The sequence below is a fragment of the Podarcis filfolensis genome (assembly GCF_964270895.1).
Source record: "Podarcis filfolensis genome assembly, chromosome: 7".
Lineage (NCBI taxonomy): Eukaryota > Metazoa > Chordata > Lepidosauria > Squamata > Lacertidae > Podarcis > Podarcis filfolensis.
The window spans coordinates 10,749,857-10,771,747 of record NC_139603.1 but is presented as its reverse complement, the minus strand read 5'-3'; the positions used below and the strand labels follow the sequence as shown (position 1 = coordinate 10,771,747).

General features: G+C 41.5%; 1 protein-coding gene across 1 annotated transcript in view; it reads left to right on the top strand.

The window, feature by feature from the left end:
• Positions 1-21,891, top strand: part of GABBR2 (gamma-aminobutyric acid type B receptor subunit 2) — a 291,693-nt gene that overhangs the window by 94,659 nt on the left and 175,143 nt on the right. Inside the window, exons 4-6 of the mRNA XM_083624623.1 lie at positions 14,818-14,919; positions 18,925-18,990; positions 20,402-20,602. Of these exons, the coding sequence (XP_083480749.1) occupies positions 14,818-14,919; positions 18,925-18,990; positions 20,402-20,602 (369 nt within the window). The remainder of the gene's footprint in view (positions 1-14,817; positions 14,920-18,924; positions 18,991-20,401; positions 20,603-21,891) is intronic.

The following is a 21,891-nucleotide window of genomic DNA, read 5'->3' as shown; positions in this document are numbered from 1 at the left end:
ATCAGGACCTGGCACCTGTCAGCAGGGCCTATGGCTGGTGCCTGCCTTGGGTCCCCTTAATATTTCTCTCTGTCCCAAGCAGCTTTTGTTGTTTAGTCATTTAGTCGTGTCTGACTCTTGGTGACCCCACGGAACTGAGCACGCCAGGCTTTCCTGTCTTCCACTGCCTCCTACAGTTTGGTCAAACTCTTTTGAGTAGCTTTGAGAACACTGTCCAACCATCTCGTCCTCTGTCGTCCCCTTCTCCTTGTGCCCTCAATCTTTCCTAACATCAGGGTCTTTTCCAGGCAGCCTTCTCTTCTCATGAGGTGGCCAAAGTATTGGAGCCTCAGCTTCAGGATCTGTCCTTCCAGTGAGCACTCAGGGCTGATTTCCTTAAGAATGGATAGGTTTGATCTTATTGCAGTCCATGGGACTCTCAAGAGTCTCCTCCAGCACCAGAATTCAAAAGCATCAATTCTTCGGCGATCAGCCTTCTTTATGGTCCAGCTCTCACTTCCATACATCACTACTGGGAAAACCATGGCTTTAACTATACAGACCTTTATTGGCAAGGTGATGTCTCTGCTTTTTAAGATGCTGTCTAGGTTTGTCATCGCTTTTCTCCCAAGAAGCAGACGTCTTTTAATTTCGTGGCTGCTGTCGCCATCTGCAGTGATCATGGAACCCAAATTTCCTGTAGTGCTCCCAATCTAGAATTGGTCTGGGCCATGGTGGGAAATTGAAAAGGTGTAGCTAGATCCAGCCTGTCATCGCTGCTTTAGAGCATGGTCACTGAAGTTGGTTTCTTTTTAAAAAATAATAATCTAGATTTACACGTTCTACCTGGAAATAACTATTCAAATGTTAATTTGCCACAGCTTCTTAGATTTATTGCTTTAAAAAACAGTTCAAATGTTAGTAAATCTGCAGTGTGTTCTGTAGTGAATTATTAGAGTTTTAAACCACCAGCAACAATCCGAATCCTAATTTTCTACCTAAATGGTCCACCAGTTCCTCTGAGGATCAGCTTAATGCTGTTTGGCAGCTCCCTGGAAAGCAGGGCTTTCAGGAGGTAGCTTTTTGTGGTATTTCCATAAAAGTGGTATTTCCACTTTCCTTGTGCAGAAGACTCTAAGGGACACACCAGAGCCAGCCCACCCTTGCCACCCTGTGGTGGCGGAAGTTCAACAGGTGTGCTAGCAGTATCCAGTGCCAGGTTTTCTGCTAGCAAAACATGGTCTCTCCTTCCTCCATTCCCTGCACCCTTCCCCATTTCTTCCCCTAAGTCTCCCCTGGCAGGTTGGGAGAACACCTCAGAACAGTGCGTGAGGGGAGAGTGGGCCGATCATTCTGTCCGACAAGCAGAAATGCTTGCACTGATGGAGCAATTGTATTAGCGCGATGTTGAATTCTACCCATAAGTATTATATAGAAAAACATCGTGTTATATTGGCGCACAGATAAGTACAGAAACAGAGCACTCTACGACTTTGTGGGGTTTCCAATCCAGCTTGGTATCACTGACATTGAAAACATACCTTGACACACAGGAAAGGTGCCTCCCTCACTCTAATTTACCTTGTTATTTGGCCCATACGTAGAGCCAACATCCCTTCCGCCTGGATATCCTCCTTGTTAGCCACTTGCAGAACTCATGTCTTGTATCTGTTTTGTGGACTACATTCCAACTTCCAGGACTGTTTCCTTCCCACAGGGAAGTGGTCGCTTTTAGACACCAGTCACCCAAAGCCTTCAATGCACATTTAAGCAAGCAGCTTCTAGCCATCAATGCCCCTTTAAAAAGCCCCATCATTTAACAATTAAGGTAAATAAAAGCCAAGAGAACCCTGTGCTATTTAAGAGTGAGTAAGAAAGTGATGGCAATTGCTCTGTATTCTGGTATCCTCCTAAAGATGAGGCCGGAATACCTTGGGGCTCCAGACACATAGAAACAGCCCCCATGCTGCTCTGGTGGTGAATGAATCAGTCTTGACTCTGCAGACTTCCTGCTTCTTTAGGTACTTTACATTTTTCCTTTTGTCTAAGAAGCTGCTCTTCAAATTCCCTTTTTGGGTGTCTAATTATAGTTTTGCATTTATGAAGGGTTTTTTTCATTACAGCATTCCTGGAGCATGTCTTTGTCTGCTCTGTATGCTTGGCTTCCCTCCAGTGCTTGACACAGAAGTTTCTTTGAACCATTTCTAATTCTTATGTGCCAGCACCCCGGCTTCTTATTCGTTTTGTGTAGATCTCATTGTTCCTTTACAAGCATTGTATTCTACAGAATGTTCCCCATTTTAAAAAACCGAAACCTTTCCTTTCTGCCTTGCGAGGAGAGTTGCCAGGAGGTGTGGTTCTTTCTTTTGTTTGTTTATGTATTTCCATCCCACTTTTCCTAAAGTCAAAGTGGGTAGCAGAATAAAATACAAATGAATTGTTAACCATTTAGGGCTTTACAGGTGAGCACCAGCAATTCTGATTGTGCCCAGAAATGAGGTGGTGAGCATGGAAGCTCTTTACGAACTAGTGAGATATGGCTGATAAAGGTAAAGGGACCCCTGACCATTAGGTCCAGTCGTGGCCGACTCTGGGGTTGCGGCGCTCATCTCACTTTATTGGCTGAGGGAGCCGGCGTACAGCTTCCAGGTCATGTGGCCAGCATGACTAAGCCACTTCTGGCGAACCAGAGCAGCGCATGGAAACGCCGTTTACCTTTCCGCCGGAGCGGTACCTATTTATCTACTTGCACTTTGACATGCTTTCGAACTGCTAGGTTGGCAGGAGCAGGGACCGAGCAATGGGAGCTCACCCCGTTGCGGGGATTCGAACCGCCGACCTTCCGATCGGCAAGTCCTAGGCTCTGTGGTTTAACGCATTGAAGCTCTTTACGAACTAGTGAGATATGGCTGATATAGCCAAAGCCTGTTAGCAACTGGGCAGCTACATTTTGCACTAGGTTAAGTTTCCTGGATATTTTCAAAAGCAGACCCATATTAAACAAAGTACAGTAGTCTAAATCTGGAGGTTACCAGAGCATGAATAATTGTGCCATGGCTAATTCTGTACTGAATCCAGCCAAATCCACTAGGTGTAATATAATCATTTCTGCATAACATGATAGCCCATTTTTAAATGGAAAAGGAGACATCCAGAGAGGGGTGATTGGAAAACGTTTTCCAATACTGTTACTTCCCTACTTCAGATATTGACACAAACACATATTCATACACATATGTACATACATGTTTACAAATATAGTTATTAAATTATGTAAGATGCCTTGAAACCAGCTCCCTAGTTGACAAGTACAGATATTACAATTGCAGTTGAAATCAGGGAATTAATATTTTCTTCATCAGAACTTTGCAGTTACCTCATTTACCCCATGGCATGATACTCTTATTTTTTCCTTTTTTTAACCCCTAAAAAAACCCCTTTGAACTTTGTGGTTCTAAAATCAGTATTTAACTGATGACAACATCTGCAACAGGAACTTACCAGTTCCTGCAAAAATGTTTAAGCTCTCCCAACCATCCTTTGTGTGCAGGAAAAGCTTACCCCCCCCCCAGAAAGACTATTTGAATTGAAGAAATCTCTAATGGAAGGAATGGTTATCCTTTTCCTTGCTGCAAACTACCCAAGTGGCTTTCCTCCTGCATGGGTTTCTATACCTTATTTTTGGATCCAGCTTCATCTTACAGAATTTCAAAGCATTTTACATAAATTCACTTCCTTGACCTCAACTGCAATTATGATCCATGGACTGTAAACTAGGGAGCTGTTCATGGTGCTGAAGGTAGGCATTTTTCAAGCAAAGATGTCCTGTTTTCCATCTCTTGCTTCCATATAGCCTGGAACTTTAGAGACAAATTACCATTCTTACCTTCCCCACCATCATGTAGCAACTACCGTATTTTTCGCTCCATAAGACACACTTTTTTCCTCTTAAAATCTAAGGGGAAATGTCTGTGTGTCTTATAGAGCAAATGTGTGATCCATGGGGCTCGGGGGGGACGGACCTGGGCTTCCCCCGCTAGCCCCAACCTGCTCTTTGGGGCTGGTGGTGGGGGAAAGCAGCGCTTCCCCCCACCGCCAGCCCCACAAGCTCGCGGAGCAGCGGGAAGGCTTCGGAGGCTTCGGGTTGTCTTCACTGAAGCCTGGAGAGCGAGAGGGGTCAGTGCACACCGACCCCTCTCGCTCTCCAGGCTTCCAAGGTAGCCGCACTTGAACGCACTGAACGCACCTTGTTTTAGAGGGGGACAACAAGAAAAAAAATTCTCCCCCTCTCTGCGCAGCGCCTCCTGCCGCTTCGCTGGAAGGGCGCTGCGCAGAGAGGGGAGGTTTTCCCCCCCTTGTTCTCCCCCTCTAAAACAAGGGGCATCCTATGGTCGGGTGCATCCTATAGAGCGAAAAATATGGTACCTCACTGCATGTTAGAATTCCCGAGAAGAGAGCTGGGATTAGATGATTCCCACTGGCTCCCCTTTTCCATGCATGGCAGGGTCAGAGCTACCTGGTTCTCCTCCCCTCCTCTTCCCAACGTGTGCCGGTGTCAGAACACATCACCTCCTCCATACCTAGAAAGAGGGAGCCTTCAGGAGGGTCAGAAGGTGTCTTCCTTTTTCTCTCCTTTCAAGAATGCCAGAGCTGGAGCTCCCTAACCCCAGAATACCTCAGTTGTGTGAGCTTTAGGCCACTCTGTTTCAAACATTCAAACTCAGCATGATATCCACTATGCCACATCTAGGTTCTTGCAACTTGTCAAGGGGGGCTTTTTAGATCAGTCATTTTACATTTCCCCTCCTAAGTATCTCCTGTAGATGAAGCACTCTTATAGGGAAAGCACAGCCAGTGAATTGTCTGGTCACTTCCTGGTTGTTAGCCAGTAGGGATTTGCTTTGAGCTTTTTAAAGGAAAAGCAGGAGAATTAAAAGGGACGTGGGTGGTGCCGTGGGTTAAACCACAGAGCCTAGGACTTGCCGATCAGTTCGAATCCCCGTGATGGGGTGAGCTCCCATTGCTCGGTCCCTGCTCCTGCCAACCTAGCAGTTCAAAAGCACGTCAAAGTGCAAGTAGATAAATAGGTACCACTCCAGCGGGAAGGTAAACGGCGTTTCCGTGCACTGCTCTGGTTTCACTAGAAGCGGCTGAGTCATGCTGGCCACATGACCCGGAAGCTGTACGGCGGCTCCCTCGGCCAGTAAAGCGAGATGAGCGCCGCAACCCCAGAGTCGGTCACGACTGGACCTGATGGTCAGGGGTCCATTTACCTTTACCTTTTAGAAGAATTAAAATAAGGTTTGTGAATTCTTTGTTATTTGTATCTTCCTACTTCATGTGGTTGTGTATGGCGCTTGAGAAATCCCTGAAGTCCTTTAGTGCATTCTTTCTTGCAGAACAGAGTAACTATCATTGTATTGTAGGACTTGGATGTAGATAATGGATCATGCGGTGTATAGTTTAAGCAGAGACACCATTGTTTGGATCCCCAAATGCCAGCTTATTTTAATTTCAAGAATGGCAGTGAAAGCAAAAGCCGTTTTCAATGTGTTCTGTTTGCTCCACACATTGGAATCATTAACTCTGGATTTTTTTAAAAAAATTATGTGCCTGGTTTACAGGTTGTTCTTTAAATAGAATCCTGAACTTCAAAGATGTTAACAGATAAAAAAACTTCAAAGACTCTTTTTGTCAGATAAAAAGAATAATACCAAGCTCATAACTGATCCCTGTACTTAGAACGTCTATGTCTGGCTTTGTGCTGTATTGATACTGATGAACTAAGATTTCTTTTAAAATAAAAATTAGTTAATTCAGTCTCTATACATGTAAAAATATCTTTTATTGTATCCATTCCCCCCATCTCCCCTTTATTTGATTCTTTTCTCTTGTATGTAATCTTTTGCTGCTGACAGGTTTTGAAAAATCCAGTGCTCCCTCTATATTTCTTGTTGATTCTTTTCCATTTGGGGCACCACTGTGTTCTCTGCCACCCTGGGTCTATGCCCAACGACTGTGCCATTCTGTGTCACTACTTTGCAATCCTGTTGACGTCAGTGCCTCTCTTTTTGTAATAAAGTAAAAAATCTGATCCAGCATTTCTATTTTTATATCTTAGCTCTTTGCGTATAGACAATAGACAGTGCTTATAGTTCTAGGCCTTTATCATGCACTGTAATTATAGAAAGTCATGTGCCCAAAAATACAAATTCGCTTGCTTACAATTTTATATTCAAAGCACCCTTCCTGCTGACATACTTCTTTATTAATCCCAGAAACTATAATCCCTTCCTCTCAGATGTGTATACATTTTTAAAGAGTCATTGTTTTAGATTTATTTCTTCAATAAAATTGAGGAATCTGGCAGAAAACATTTCTTTCTTTCTTTTTTAAAGAAAAGAACTTTGCATAGGAATCATTAATGGAGAAAACCTCAGCAAATTTATGATTATATGAGCCATCTGCTCTGTCCAGTTCTCATTCATTATGAATCTCTGATGATCAACATCTGGTGGGATTATGCCCTCCCCCCCATTCATACATACATATATATATATATACTCCAGCAACAAAGGATTTATCTAGCAGTACTTACATGCAGCTTTGGTTCACTGGGGAGTCGCTGATAATATGATGAAACAAGAAATGTTATTGGAATTGTGGATTTTAGCTTAGAACTAGCAGTATAAACATTAGCTGTTGGAGAAATGCTTTAGTTTGCATATGGAATCATTAGTGTTGCTAATGTAGGCTAATTACTAGTAAGTTATCAACAAGTGAGCCATTTTATTTTTATTTTTTTTAAAGTAATATTTATTAAAATTTTAAAGGTTACAAAAAGAAAAAAGAGAAAACACCAAATTAAACAAAAACAGTACAATACATCATAATAAGAAAAACGGGGAAAAAACAAAAAAAGAAAAAAACAGAAAAATAGGAACAATTAAAAAACACAACGAACCTTCCCGTTTCCTTGACCTCCTCACACCTCCCTTTTTTGTATTCTAGTTCAGTTAGCTATTTCAGCAAATCCTTTCCATCTTTCCCAATTTTTGTCCTATAATTTATCTTAATATAATGTAACTTTACTTTCCCTCTTTTCACCAATTAACAATCTATTTTTACTTAATCCTTTATAACATTTCTGCTAAAGCCACATATCTTCATTCCAACATCCTTCTAACATTCCTTAATTTTACAATGTTTCTGTAAATAAACTTTAAATTTCTTCCAATCTTCTTCCACCGACTCTTCTCCCTGGTCTCGGATTCTGCCAGTCATTTCCGCCAGTTCCATGTAGTCCATCACCTTCATCTGCCATTCTTCCCGGGTGGGTAAATCTTGTGTCTTCCAGTACTTTGCAATAAGTATTCTTGCTGCTGTTGTGGCATACATAAAGAAAGTTCTATCCTTCTTTGGCACCAATTGGCTGACCATGCCCAGGAGAAAGGCCTCTGGTTTCTTCAGAAAGGTATATTTAAATACCTTTTTCATTTCATTATAGATCATCTCCCAGAAAGTCTTAATCCTTGGGCATGTCCACCAAAGGTGAAAGAATGTACCTTCAGTCTCTTTACATTTCCAACATTTATTATCGGGCAAATGATAGATTTTTGCAAGCTTGACTGGTGTCATGTACCACCTGTAGATCATTTTCATTATATTCTCTCTTAAGGCATTACATGCCGTGAACTTCATACCTGTGGTCCATAACTGTTTCCAGTCAGCCATCATAATATTATGTCCCACATCTTGTGCCCATTTAATCATAGCTGATTTCACCGTTTCATCCTGAGTGTTCCATTTCAACAGCAAGTTATACATTCTTGACAAATTCTTAATTTTGGGATCTAACAGTTCTGTTTCCAATTTTGATTTTTCCACCTGGAAGCCAATTTTTTTGTCCAAATTATATGCCTCCATTATTTGGTAATAATGGAGCCAGTCTCGCACTCTATTTTTTAGTTTTTCAAAACTCTGTAGTTTTAATCTATCTCCCTCTTGTTCCAAAATTTCCCAATATTTCGGCCATTTGGCCTCCATATTGAGCTTCTTCTGAGCCTTCGCTTCCATTGGTGACAACCACCTTGGGGTTTTATTTTCAAGCAAGTCCTTATATCTTATCCAAACATTAAACAGTGCTTTTCTGACAATATGGTTTTTAAACGCTTTATGTGCTTTGACCTTATCATACCACAAATACGCATGCCACCCAAATACATTGTTAAAACCTTCTAGATCCAGCACATCAGTGTTTTCAAGAAGCAGCCATTCTCTCAGCCAGCAAAAAGCGGCTGATTCATAATAAAGTTTAAAGTCTGGCAGGGCAAATCCACCTCTTTCTTTAGCATCAGTTAGTATCTTAAATTTTATTCGAGGCTTCTTGCCCTGCCAGACAAATCTAGAAATATCTCTCTGCCACTTCTTGAAACAATCCATTTTATCCAAAATTTGCAATGTTTGAAACAAAAACAGCATCCTTGGCAGTGCATTCATTTTTATCACAGCAATTCGGCCTAGCAATGATAGCTTCAGATTTGACCATATTTCTAAATCCTTTTTCACTTCCATCCAACATTTTTCATAGTTGTCCTTAAATAAATTCACATTCTTAGCAGTCATATTAACCCCTAGGTATTTCACTTTCTTAACCAGTGTTAATCCTGACTCCTTCTGAAACCTCTCTCTCTCAGTCACTTTTAGATTTTTCTCTAAAACCTTGGTTTTCATCTTGTTCAACTTAAAACCCGCTACCTGACCAAATTCTTGAATTAGTTCCAGTACTCTTTTAGTACTAGATTCTGGCTCCTGTAATGTCAATACCAAATCATCGGCAAATGCTTTCAATTTGTACTGTTTAGCTCCGACTTGTATACCTTTAACCAATTGGTCCCTTCTAATCATGTTTAAAAGGACCTCCAGGACCGATATAAAAAGCAATGGAGAGATTGGGCACCCTTGTCGTGTTCCTTTCTCTATCTTAAATTCTTCTGTCACTACATTATTCACAATTAATTTGGCCTTTTGTTCTGAGTAAATTGCACCTATACCATTTCCAAAACCTTGACCAACCCCCATCCCCTGTAAATTCTTCTTCATAAAACTCCAAGAAATGTTGTCAAAGGCTTTCTCCGCGTCCGCAAATATCAGAACTGCTTTAGTATTAATATTCACTTGTAGTTTTTCTAGAATGTTAATTATGTTCCTCGTATTGTCAGACAAGTGTCTGCCCGGGAGAAAGCCCGCTTGATCTTTATGAATTTCTTCTACTAGTACCTTTTTTAGTCTTTTAGCCAAAATATCTGCAAAAATTTTATAATCCACATTAAGCAAAGATATGGGGCAGTAGTTCTTAAGCTGTGTCTTCTCAGACTCTGTTTTCGGTATAAGTGTAATATAAGCTTCCTTCCACGACTCTGGTGCCCTTTTCCCTTCCAATATTTCATTACAGACTTCCTTTAAAGGTTGTACTAACCATTCTTTCAGAGATCTATAATATCTTGAAGTCAAACCATCCAGTCCTGGGGATTTACCTAATTGCATGTTCTGAATGGCCCCTTCTACCTCCTGCTCCGTTATTTTGTAATTCAACATTAACTTGTTTTCTTGAGAGATTTTTTGTAATCCATTTGTTTCCAAAAATCGGTCAATGTCCATTTCTTTCTGCGTCTCCTGTGTATATAATTGTTTAAAGTACCTCTGGAAGCACTTTCTAATCTCCACTGGATTCTGTATATTCTTTCCTTCCACTTCCAAATTCGTAATGGTATTAAGTTTTTGTCTTTTTTTCATTTGCCAAGCCAGCAGTTTTCCGCATTTATTTGCCGATTCAAATGTCTTTTGTCTCATCTGTTTAATTTTCCATTCTATTTCCTGGTTCATCAGTTTCATATATTGTAATTGATATAACTTTATCTCTTTCAGGATCTCCTGCGACTTTGGTTTCACTCTCAGTTTATTCTCTCCTTCCTTTATTTTTTCCAGAATTTTGTCTTTTTTCTCATTTTGAGCTCTCTTCTTAATTGCATTCTGTTGTATCAGAAACCCTCTCATAACCGCTTTGCTTGCGTCCCAGATTACTCTTTTTTCAACAGTGGTGTTCATATTTATCTCAAAATAATCTCTCAAGGTTTTTCGGGCCTTCTTAGTCACTTCTTCGTTCCTAAACAAAGTGTCATTCATACTCCATCTAAAGGAACCAATTGGTGTTAGTTTCATTTCCATCTTCACAGCATTGTGGTCGGAGCAAGTTTTAGGGCAAATTTCCACTTTTCTGATCTTTGGAGCCAGCCCTCTAGTTACCCAAATTTGGTCAATTCTTGTCCATGTCATTTTGGCCTCAGAGAAGAAAGTTCCCTCTCTTCCCAGAGGGTTCTTCATTCTCCAGATGTCAGCTAAATCCATATTGTCAGTCATATCAAAAAAAGTTTTTGGTAGTCTACCATCCTTGGTAACTACCTGTCTCTGTGCCTTGTCCATATTTGTAGACACCACTCCATTCATGTCCCCCAAACAAGTGAGACATTTTTGAAGAAACCAGAGGCCTTCCTTCTGGGCATTGTCGGCCAATCGGTGCCAAAGAAGGACAGAACTTTCTTTATGTATGCAACAACAGCAGCAAGAATACTTATTGCAAAGTATTGGAAGACACAAGATCTACCCACCCTGGAAGAGTGGCAGATGAAGATGATGGACTATATGGAATTGGCGGAAATGACTGGCAGAATCCGAGACTTGGGAGAAGAGGTGGTGGAAGAAGACTGGAAGAAATTTAAAGACTATCTTCAGAAATATTGTAAAATTAATGAATGCTAAAATTATGTTCGGATTGGCAATAAGTGGTATTCAGCAACTAAAGTTAATAAGAATATGCAAAAATGAATTGATAAATGGATGAAAATATAGAGTTATAATATGTTATGATATAGAGCGAAGATTAATGAAAGAGGGTAAGGATTTGCTGAATTGATTATGTAAATGGGAATACAAAAAGGGGAGGTGTGAGGAGGTCAAGGAAACAAGCAAATGAGCTTAAAGATATCAAAAAATGGATTTGCTTTTTGGTATTTGGTATTTTCTTTTTTTTTCTTTTCTTTTCTATGTATCTTTGTATTCTTTGTATTTTTCTTTTTCTATGTTTTTCTTTTATTCTGTGAATTTCTGTTTTTTGTAAAACCCTAATAATTATCTTATTAAAAAAAACAAAAAAAAAAAACAAGTGAGACATTTTATCACCATTCATTATACGTATGTAACTTCTATTAGAGCCATGCCCCTTTGGCAAGCTTACTAGGTGCAGAAATGATGGTCCTGCTAGGCTGGCGTGCGTATGTATGTATATCTATATATATATATATGGCACACAAAACTGAATTAATAATAACTGATAAATAATTTTAATTGAGAAACCACGTAAGAGATAATGTGGTTAATGACTATCCTGCAGTTAGCAAAACCTGAATCCTCTTTGTGGTGACTATCTGGAGCTTTCGTTTGCAAAGAGCGCGTAAGCCTTTAGAACTATTTGGTGTTGGAGGAGAAGCTGCTGTTTTCATCTCTCACAATAAGGGACACTTCTCCAGCTATGGTAGGATGTCCTATCTCCCACCCAAAGCACACAGACAGAGGCTCTTCCTTGTAAGTCAGAAACGTTCTTAATCAGGCAAGTAACAGGTCAGGAGGAGTCATGATACAGGAGTTCTGGAGAAGAGTTAGAAGTTCAGAAACAGATGGAAGCAATGAAGATGTCCCAAGAAGTTTCACCACCCCTTCCACCAGCTTTTAAAGACAGGGCATGTTCACTTGTGATATACTCTCTTGCCTTTTGGGAATGTCAAGATTGCATGTGTGCTCTCCCATCTGTGAAGGCAGCACCTACTTGTAGGGGACAAGGCTGCACCCTCCTGTTTTGGGTCTTGTTTAGTCATGGCCATCTTCTGTTCATCTTCCCTCCTCAACTGATCAAAGCTCTTCCCAGCCTCCACTGAGGTCTCTGCTCCACAGAAAGGACAGAGGGGAGAGGCGACAACCCACCTCCTCCTTCCAAAGCAGCTGAATTTGGGGGTTGAAAAGGGAGGTGACCCAGCTCCAACCTAGGTTCCCACCATCTCCCTTCTGTTTCTTCCTCCTCCTCTTCCTCCTCCAGCATCAGAGCCTTCCAACCCAAGCCCAAACCCAACAATACTGTGAGGATCATGAAAACAACTTCCAGGCATCCTTGTTTCCCAGGTGTTATAGTGCTTTGATGGGTCACACATTGATTCTGAGCACCAGTTACCTGAAAAATACGCATTCAGAAGTTGTGGTTGCATGAACTAGCATGACTGGGGGAGCAGATTGTTCCATAGCTTAGAATCCTCACAATGGACAAGGGTGTGTTTTGAGGCTGTTATTCTGTTTTTAGGCTGACTTTCTGGTAGTCGCTTAGAGAGTGGTGTCAGAAAGCTCCCTGTCAGTTTTGTGGGGGTGGCAGTGGCAGCAGGGTCTATCATGAATTTGCCATTGTATGCTAATGTCATTTTGTAGCTTTTTGGATCCAGTATGAGTTGGAGACCAGATTTCAGTAGTGATGAATAGAACTGATTCTGCAACAGTGGAAATACTGGAACAGAGCTGTGCACAGATTGTACTATTATAGGCATGTTAGCTAAGCAGACATTTGCTTGTTTTCCAATAAGCACTTGACATTGCAGTGGAGGCTGGTATGCCAGGGCCCTAGAATGTTTTTAGAATGAAAAAAATATTAGAATTGATACTTGCGTTTATGGCCTCTCACTTCTAGTCTTGTCCTGTCCCTTTTCTTCAAAATATTATTTTGATTCTGTCCAGTTTGTCAAAGCTCTAGCAGCTGCTCTTTGCTCTTTCTGCATTTTGCAAATGCTTCTGTCTCCAATTTTCTTGTCATTGTTTTCAGAACACATAACATCTTTACTGTCTAGCTGGTTGACTGTGGACTTAATTTTTCTTTTGTTCCAAAGCTGAGTCTTTGATCCTTTATTGAAGAAATGATGGAAATACTTCTTTTGCATTGCAGCGCATTCCAACAAATTAATTAGTTTTTTTCCTGCTGCTACTTCCCTAGTAATAAAAGTGTGTCATTGCCATAGGTAAAGGTAAAGGTACCCCGGCCCATATGGGCCAGTCGTGTCAGACTCTAGGGTTGCGCGCTCATCTCGCTTAAGAGGCCAGGAGCCAGCACTGTCCAAAGACACTTCCGGGTCACATGGCCAGCGTGACGAAGCTGCTCTGGCGAGCCAGCACCAGCGCAGCACACGGAAACGCCGTTTACCTTCCCGCTATAAAGCGGTACCTATTTATCTACTTGCACTTAGGGGTGCTTTCGAACTGCTAGGTGGGCAGGAGCTGGGACCGAACGACGGGGGCTCACCCAGCCACGGGGATTCAAACCGCCAATCGATTGCCATACCTTGGACTATAAGGTGGTTTTGTTTATGTGGGAAATATGCCAGTAAGTTCTTTGAAAGGGAGGGTTGGTTACTCCGCTGTTGATTGTCAAAGCTCCTGATTGCCCTTCTTGCATGTTGACAGGAAAATAGAGGTTTTATTCACTGCTGTTAGATTGGGAGTCATGTCATGGAATTGGGACCCTGGAGAAAGTGGATCTCAGAAATTCAATACAGTGGTACCTCAAGTTAAGTACTTAATTCGTTCCGGAGGTCTATACTTAACTTGAAACTGTTCTTAACCTGAAGCACCACTTTAGCTAATGGGGCCTCCTGCTGCTGCCGCGCCGCCGGAGCACAATTTCTGTTCTCATCCTGAAGCAAAGTTCTTAACCTGAAGCACTATTTCTGGGTTAGCGGAGTCTGTAACCTGAAGTGTCTGTAACCTGAAGTGTATGTAACCTGAAGTACCACTGTATTGATGTTTGGGTGCTAATAATCCCAGAGAAATTTTGTGAATGGCCCCAAACAGCGGCATATTTCACTGTTTCCAGACATCCAAGTGAATACTGATATTATTATTATTAACATTCACTGGCTTACATCTGAGGTTTTTGGACATTCAAATTTTTTTCCTGAGATGGTCAGGGTTCACATGTCAATATCAACTTCCATCAAATGCCAGCTAACAGGGTGCAAAGTGCATTTCTTTCTGCTTTTGCGTTTAAGGGAAGGGACACTACCTACATTTATGTAAACGTGTGTGTGAGATTGTATAATGAAATTTCTGAACAATACAAATTATTTTATTTCTTCTGTTGTGATTCTGTGCTTTTATAAAATAAATAAATACATTCACAGTTTTGAGTCGCAAGGCTTGAACTGCACCATTACAAGTAGTTTATACTCTCTTTGACTTCCAGTTTATTTTATTATTGTTGCTAATTTAAAAAGAATGCATCTGTGTATTTAGTGAGAAGATTGCTCATGGTGCTATACATGCATACAACAGAAAAGGAAGTATTGGCATCCGTTTGGATGTATTAGAAAATGTGAGGAAACTTTAGAAAGAATGTTCACACTGTAATATCCAGCTTCATGTTGCATTTCAGGGGTTCAAGAATTGTGTTTAGGTTTTAGGCGTCAATCAGGGTCTTGCAGATTAAAGAGGATCTGCTTTCTTGAATGGACTGGCTTGTCTGTAACAGCATAGCATGTTATTTTCAGTGTAGCAGATATTACAGTCTCAAACCTGGAATGCTTGTCAGGAAATCCCCACTCCTACACTCCATATGATTTAATATAACACCTGTACGGTAGGGTGACTAACTTGGCATCTGTTTGAATCATGCTATGGTGTTGCGAGACAGTGGCGTTTTCAGTGGTGGGTACCAATGAATTCATTTTTCCTTTTTTCCCCAACCTGCAACAGGTACGGAATGATCTAACTGGTGTCCTGTATGGGGAAGATATTGAAATCTCAGACACAGAGAGTTTCTCTAATGATCCCTGCACAAGTGTCAAAAAACTCAAGGTGGGTGCAGCTATTATTAAGAAGCAAACTGGGCAGTAGGAAAGAAAATAATCATTAGCAATAGAGTTGGCATTTCGCTGATAAATTATCCATGCAGTGCTGTTTGTAATAAAGAAGTAAATTGTATTGTATAGGATACTGTATTGTAATGGTGCAAGAATTAATATTGGAGGTAATATTATATTGAATGCATTAAAAGCAGTTATGGCTCATTTTAAAATGCACTAGCAGAGTCAGATGGAGCAAAGTAGAAAAGCTGTGAATGCTGCAGTCTCTCACCCTTACGTTCGTTCTTTCGAAAAGTGTACGTCTAAGTTACCAACTGAATACCAAATAGGAAAAAAATAGGGATGTATCTAATGCTGGTCTTACACAAAGAAGACCTGCTAAAATTAACAGAACTAAGTTAGTCATTTGTAATATAGAGTGCCATTTAGGCATAGGGCTCCTGCTGCTATCTAAGGGAGGGAAATATCTATGAGTTCATTGATAAATTTCACATTTTTGGCAAAAGTGGGAAACTCATTGGTCCTTGCTTTATAGTATTGGCCTAACATATAAACACATGTGCCAGAAATGTGAGCTGGTTCTACCTTATAAAGTACCGTATTTTTTGCTCTATAAGACGCACTTTCCTCCTCCTAAAAAGTAAGGGGAAATGTGTGTGCGTCTTATGGAGCGAATGCAGGCTCCATGGCTTCAGCAAAAGCAATGCGAAGCCTCCAGAGAGGCAGCGGGAGCGCTCCCGCTGCGCTCCGGATGCTTTGGGCGGCTATCCCTGAAGCCAGGAGAGCAAGAGGGATCAGTGCGCACCAATCCCTCTTGCTCTCCTGGCTTCGCTTCGCTGGAGAGGCGCTGCGCAGCTTTCCCTCTCTGTGCAGCGCCCCTTCAGAGAAGCGGGAGGAGACATGAAAGGGGCTCCGTTTCTCCTGCCGCTTCGCTGAAGGGGCGCTGCACAGAGAGGAAGAGAATATTTTTTTTCTTGTTCTCCTCCTCTAAAACTAGGTGCGTCTTATAGAGCAAAAAATACGGTAAGTGGCTTAGTCGGTAAAGCATGAGACTTTTAGTTTCAGGCTTGTGGGTTCAAGCCCCATGTTGGGCAAAAGATTCCTGCATTGCAGGGGGCTGGACTTGTGGTCCCGTCCAATTCTATGATTCTCTGTGTGTGATAATATGTATCCAACATATACATGCTGTGATGAATGTGTGCACATGTGGGGCAAGATGAGCCTAGCGGTGAATGCATGTGGACTTTGACCCACGTACCAGTGTGCGAACTATTTCCCCCTTTCCACAGGAAGCAACAGTAAAACCCCACTTTGCACGAGAAAACTAAACATGGGTGATTGCACTTGTGTGATTTGTTAACTTTATTAATGTTTCCCCCCCTCTAGTATCCAACTAGCTAATAATCAGAGTAAAGCCACTGGAAATAAATGAACTTATGTTATTTGCTTTAGTTGAATGCAGCCTTCTGTGCGTGAGATTTTCGCTCTGCTGTTGGTCTTGCCCGCATCTCTGCCATTATCTCTCTTTATGATGTATGCTGCCTAGATGCTGAACAGTAGATTATAATTTTCATGTTTATTACATTAGCCCTTCAGGACTGACCAAAAGTAGTAGGAGATAAAGGTTCCCTGCTAGGAAGCAGATGCTATTCCAGTTGATTGACACTTCATACCTTCTGTGTGAATTGCTGCAGATAAAAAGTAGGGCATACACATCTAAATTCTTAATGCCCATCTTTCTATCTTTTTATATTCTGGTCTCCTCAGCAAAACCAGACATTAATGCATTAGGGGCAGTGTGTGCTTCTCAAAAATATGATGAAATGCATGTTTTTCAGTGACCATACAGAGTGGTTTTTTTTAAAGTAATTCATTCTAGTGTCAAAAATTCAGTCCTTGATATCTTGATTTTTGTTTTTATTTTATTTTTAATATTTTTAATATTAAAAATATTAATATTTTTAATATTTTTATTTTTAATTATTTTTACTTTCTAATCAAGCGCCCTGAACTTAATTTGCACAGGTAATGGATGGAGAAATTTAACAATGGAAACCAAAGACTGCCACCTTTTTGTGTGTATATACCAGGACTTTCTTTAGTAAAAATTGAGGTACTGGTACGCAAATCTTGATAAAAGTGTCGTGGGTGCTGGCACACGAAAGCTGCCATGGGCAGCAAAAAGATGGTGATGGCAGTACTATTACAAAGAAAACAAAACAAAACCATTGCTTGAAGCTTTCTAGAGATTTTGAGACATTGTTATTGAGCTGTCATTACCCTTTGCACTTTAATTTTTGGTCTCTGCTGAAATTCATTATTCAGGGTTTTTCCCAAGCTGTCTCCTAGAAAAACCAGACTCGTTCCCAAGGAGGATAGCCAGCACTGATGAAAATACAAAAGTGATCATTTTGAAGAGACCGTCAATGGCAGCCCCTGCACTGTGTCCGTGTTTTCCACTCCCTTGTGCCTGCAGACATTTTTGAAACATTTTGATAATAATAATAATAATAAAGTTTAGTAAAATAAAGGATGGGTGCTTTGCACACTATCCACATGAGCAACAAGTAATCTCTAAAAAAACACCCCCCAAAAGCAGTGCAAAGATACTTTTGCACTCAGCAATGTCTTGGCATTTCAAAATATTTCCATTTTGCCCTTTCTGTATCTTCTTTTAAGAGTGAACTTGGCTATACCAGACACTGCTCAGAATTCGACCTATTCAGTTTCACTATCTCCTCCCCTCTGAGGTGTTTCTTACCATGACATTGGTGCCATTTTCCTTGGCAGGTGAAGTCACACCTCTTCGCTTAGGCTTTCCGCAAGAGGGGATGTGCATTGGGTAGCTGAAGTTTTGTTTCTGCTGCTGGTTTTTAGTTGTAACTGAATTCTGTATTATTTTTTTTACAGTATTTTTATTTTACTGTTTAATTTTGGGTTTGGTTTGTGTGTATCTGCTGCCTAGCATCTCCCAGTGAAGGACAGATTATTAATAGTTTTAACAAATAAATAAATTAATGATTTATCAGTAAAATTGTGATAAGCATTTGATCCCCTGTGGGGATAGCAAGAAAGCTAATCCTAAAGCCCTGTTCCCATGAATTGCCTTGGTGCCTCTGAAACATCTTTTGAAGGTTTTGAAATCCTTCCAAGGGTCTGACGCCTGTTAAGTCTTGTGACTTGACTGGGTTAGAATCCCAACTGGATTGTGATTTGGTGGGAGATTAAAAATATTTATACCTAGGACTAATGAGCCTTTGTTGCGAGTGAAAAGCATACATATATAGTCCACATTGTTGCACTGGTGGGCTGAATCTCGTTGCTCCACTGGTGCAGCCATACAGCCCCAAACTCATTGCTCCCCAACCCCCGTCCAGCTTAAGCAGCAGTGAATCTGGTGCTGATTGGTTGTGGTTCTACCTCAACACATGGTGCCACTTCTGGTGATATCTGAATCCTAGACTACCCAGGAGGTGCTTGTTGGTGTAAAATATGAAACACCAATTAATTTTTTCTATAAACAAAGAGCATTTCAGTAATATAAGGCATTATAAAGGATGCTGTATGGACCACATAAGCCTTTGGACCTCAGCTTAATTAATAGACTCATCTGAAAAAGCACTGTTGGTTGCCCCCCATGTTACAGAACCCTGATTGGCTTTTGCCAGAAGTCAGGCTTTTAGTGTTGTGAGTCCTGTGTTGTGAAAGTCTTCCAGCAAAGATTCGGCAGTTATCCTCACTTTTTTATTTTCAGGTGTCTTTTGAAAGCCATTTTATGTGAGCAGGCCTACGTGGCTGTTTAAGCTTTCTTGATGAGCTAGTCATTTCAGGCTTTTTACGGTGCCTTATGTATTGTTAATGGTATATGAGCTGGTGGCAATAAAAAACAATTACTAATTATTATTAAATAATTACTAATTATCTCACACCTGTGATCTGTGAGAGGAGGAGAAGGTGGTGATTTCATTAATACGTCACTTTTTATTGTATTCTGCAGGGAAATGATGTCCGAATTATCCTTGGCCAGTTCAATGAGGAAATGGCGGCAAAAGTATTCTGCTGTGTAAGTAAAGAAAAAGAGAGGGAGAAAAAGAGGGGATCTCTGCAGACTTGGGTTTGGCCAATGCCCTGATGGGAGATAACTTGGGAACTCTTATGTATGCCAAGAGAGAGGGTGGCATGGTGTCAGCGCTGGCTCAGATGCAGCTCAGCATACAAGACTCAGTGTATTTAATTCTTTATTTAGGTAAATGGCATACAGCTTGGCAATGCTTCCCAGCCGGACTTGCTCCCATTAAGCAGTTGCCAGGACTGAAGGCCTCTGCGCTCTTCTCCCCCCTGAGACTCCTCCTCAGCCAGAAGTTTCCCAAGCAGCCTTAAACTATGATGTTGGGGGGGAACTGTGCTCTTTGTTCTGCCGCAGGCATAGCCCTCTGTGTCCTCGGAGGCAAAGGGGGAGGGGAGCTTAGTACAGTAGGAATGGCAAGCTCCTGGGCTGCTTCTGCAGACTCTGCTGCTTCCTCCTCTGCTTCATCTGCAGAGTCTGCACTGCTTTCTGCACCTGGCTCTTCTTGTTTGCTAAAGCCTGTAGCTTCTTCAGCATCCAACCGTCCTCCCACCCCACTTCACCCTTGGATCTGTCCTCAGGGTCCCACCAGCACTCCCCGGGCTCTGAGCCTCCCTCTTCTGAGGCTTCCCCAGGTGGTTCCCCAGATGCTACCTCCCAACATTCCTTGTCATCCAGACAATCCCTACCACATGCTGTGGGAGGGGAGAGTATTCCAGATCCCAGCTAACAACCATCTTTATCCATATGGCTCAGCTTGAGTGACTGAGAAGGAGCAGACTTTCAGTCTTGGTCTTTTTCTCACTTTGGAGCCCCATTCCTTCTTGTTTACTTTTTGGCCATCAAGCCTATATATAGAAGCTCTTAATGCTTCTGCATTAGGCATATTAATTATGAAGTTGTTTGTATTATAGCAGTCTTCAGTTGATGGCATCTTCTTGTGTATCCAGTACAGATTCTAAGTTACCGTATTTTTCGCTCTATAAGACGCACCAGACCATAAGACGCACCTAGTTTTTGGAGGAGGAAAACAAGAAAAAATATATTCTGAATCTCAGAAACCAGAACAGCAAGAGGGATTGCTGCGCAGCGAAAGCAGCAATACCTCTTGCTGTTCTGGCTTCTGGGATAGCTGTGCAGCCTGCACTCACTCCATAAGACGCACACACATTTCCCCTTACTTTTTAGGAGGGAAAAAGTGAGTCTTATAGAGCAAAAAATACGGTATGTATAAGTATATATTTAGGGTCTCCCTTGTTAAAATGTGTGTGTTCCTTTAGGTTCATTTCCCCCCAAGAACGGTGTTTATTTTTAAGGAGTGGCTACCATAGCTGAGATTATTTAAACCTCTACAAGATTTTTATATATGTTGTAACTCTTTCTCCCCTCTTATATGTTTCCACTGTAGGCATTTAATGAAAAGATGTTTGGCCCTAAATATCAGTGGATCATTCCTGGGTGGTATCAGAGCCACTGGTGGGAAAAAGCTATTCCAAAGCTTAACTCATCTCACTGTCTCACCATGAACCTTCTTGGCGCCATGGAAGGGTACATTGGAGTGGATTTTGAACCTCTCAGTTCAAAACCGATCAAAACCATTTCAGGAAGGGTGAGTTTGATTTCCTTTTTACCATTTGGAGCATATAAAGGCATGCAAAAATCTTCTGTCATAGTAGGGTTACAGCCCAGTCTTAAACCTTGAGGTGGCAGTGCAAAAACAGGGCTTAAGGGTAGAGCATGGTTCCTCTAATGGGATTTTGCAAAAGGTTCTTGGATCAAGAACCACAGCAGGGCTGCTTTGGCCAGAGTCAGGGCTTGTCAGAGCGGAAGCAGGATCTCCATGAGGTGCTTCAAAGTGAAGCAGCGTTGTCCAAAGGGCTTCAGGGTGCTTTTTGGGAGGGGAAAAAACCCCTGTCAAATATTAAAGATATCCAGCACAAAAAACCCTCTAGCATTATGCGTCACTTTAAAATACTGTTGTACACCACCCCAATCTCAGAGAGGCCAGGAGTTCCAGGCACTTACCCAGAGTTCGGTTTCCTTGGAATGAGGGACAGCTGAGACTCTGGTGTCTTTAGGATATATGGTTTATTTACACATATATGCAGCTTGAGACTACAGTGGGTGGGGTAGGGGTGGGGGTGGGGAGGCTCACAGCATTAACACTCCAAAGTGTCTTGCTTCTCCCATAGCCACAGCTTTGGATTCCACCAGAAATCAGGCATGGCTCTGTCTCTCCCTGGCTTTTGCTTGCTTCTAGCTTCTAACTGAAATCAATAGGACAAGTTAGTAATGAAGGAAGTTCAAACTAAATCTGGTTCCAAGCAATTATTCTTAAATCAGTTTTCTCCGAACTAATGATATCAAAGGCACACTTTTTTCTGAATTAAAATGGGGCACATGCTTTATTTTGGCACCCAAAACATACTTTCAGAATGTAAATGGGTAACCAAAGGAACAACCTCAACTCTCTCCCTTTTGTCTTTCTAACTACCAGGCAGTTGAGGGAGAGGGGCGCTCATTTGCTCCTCTGGCACAGAGCTACTTCCTTTGTTACCTTAACAACCCATACTTAGGACGTTACCTAAGTAGTGGCTGGCCTGGCCATTCCAGCAATTGGAACCTTGTTGGACCCAGGAATTAGAAAAGACTCAGGCATACAGCCTTTGCACTTCAGACGGGCAGAGGGGAGGGGCAAGGCAACTTAAGTCAGCAGGTGTAATTTTTGGAAAATGTTCTATCAGAGGTGCTGCAAAGGTTGAAGCAGAGAGGGAGAGAAAAAAATAATGTTGACTCTTGTTTATAAAAGCATGTACATTTGCACCTCAATGGTGCATGGATATTATTAAACTGTTTTCTGTTAGTAAACACAAACAATTATTTTGAGCTCTGTTTAGC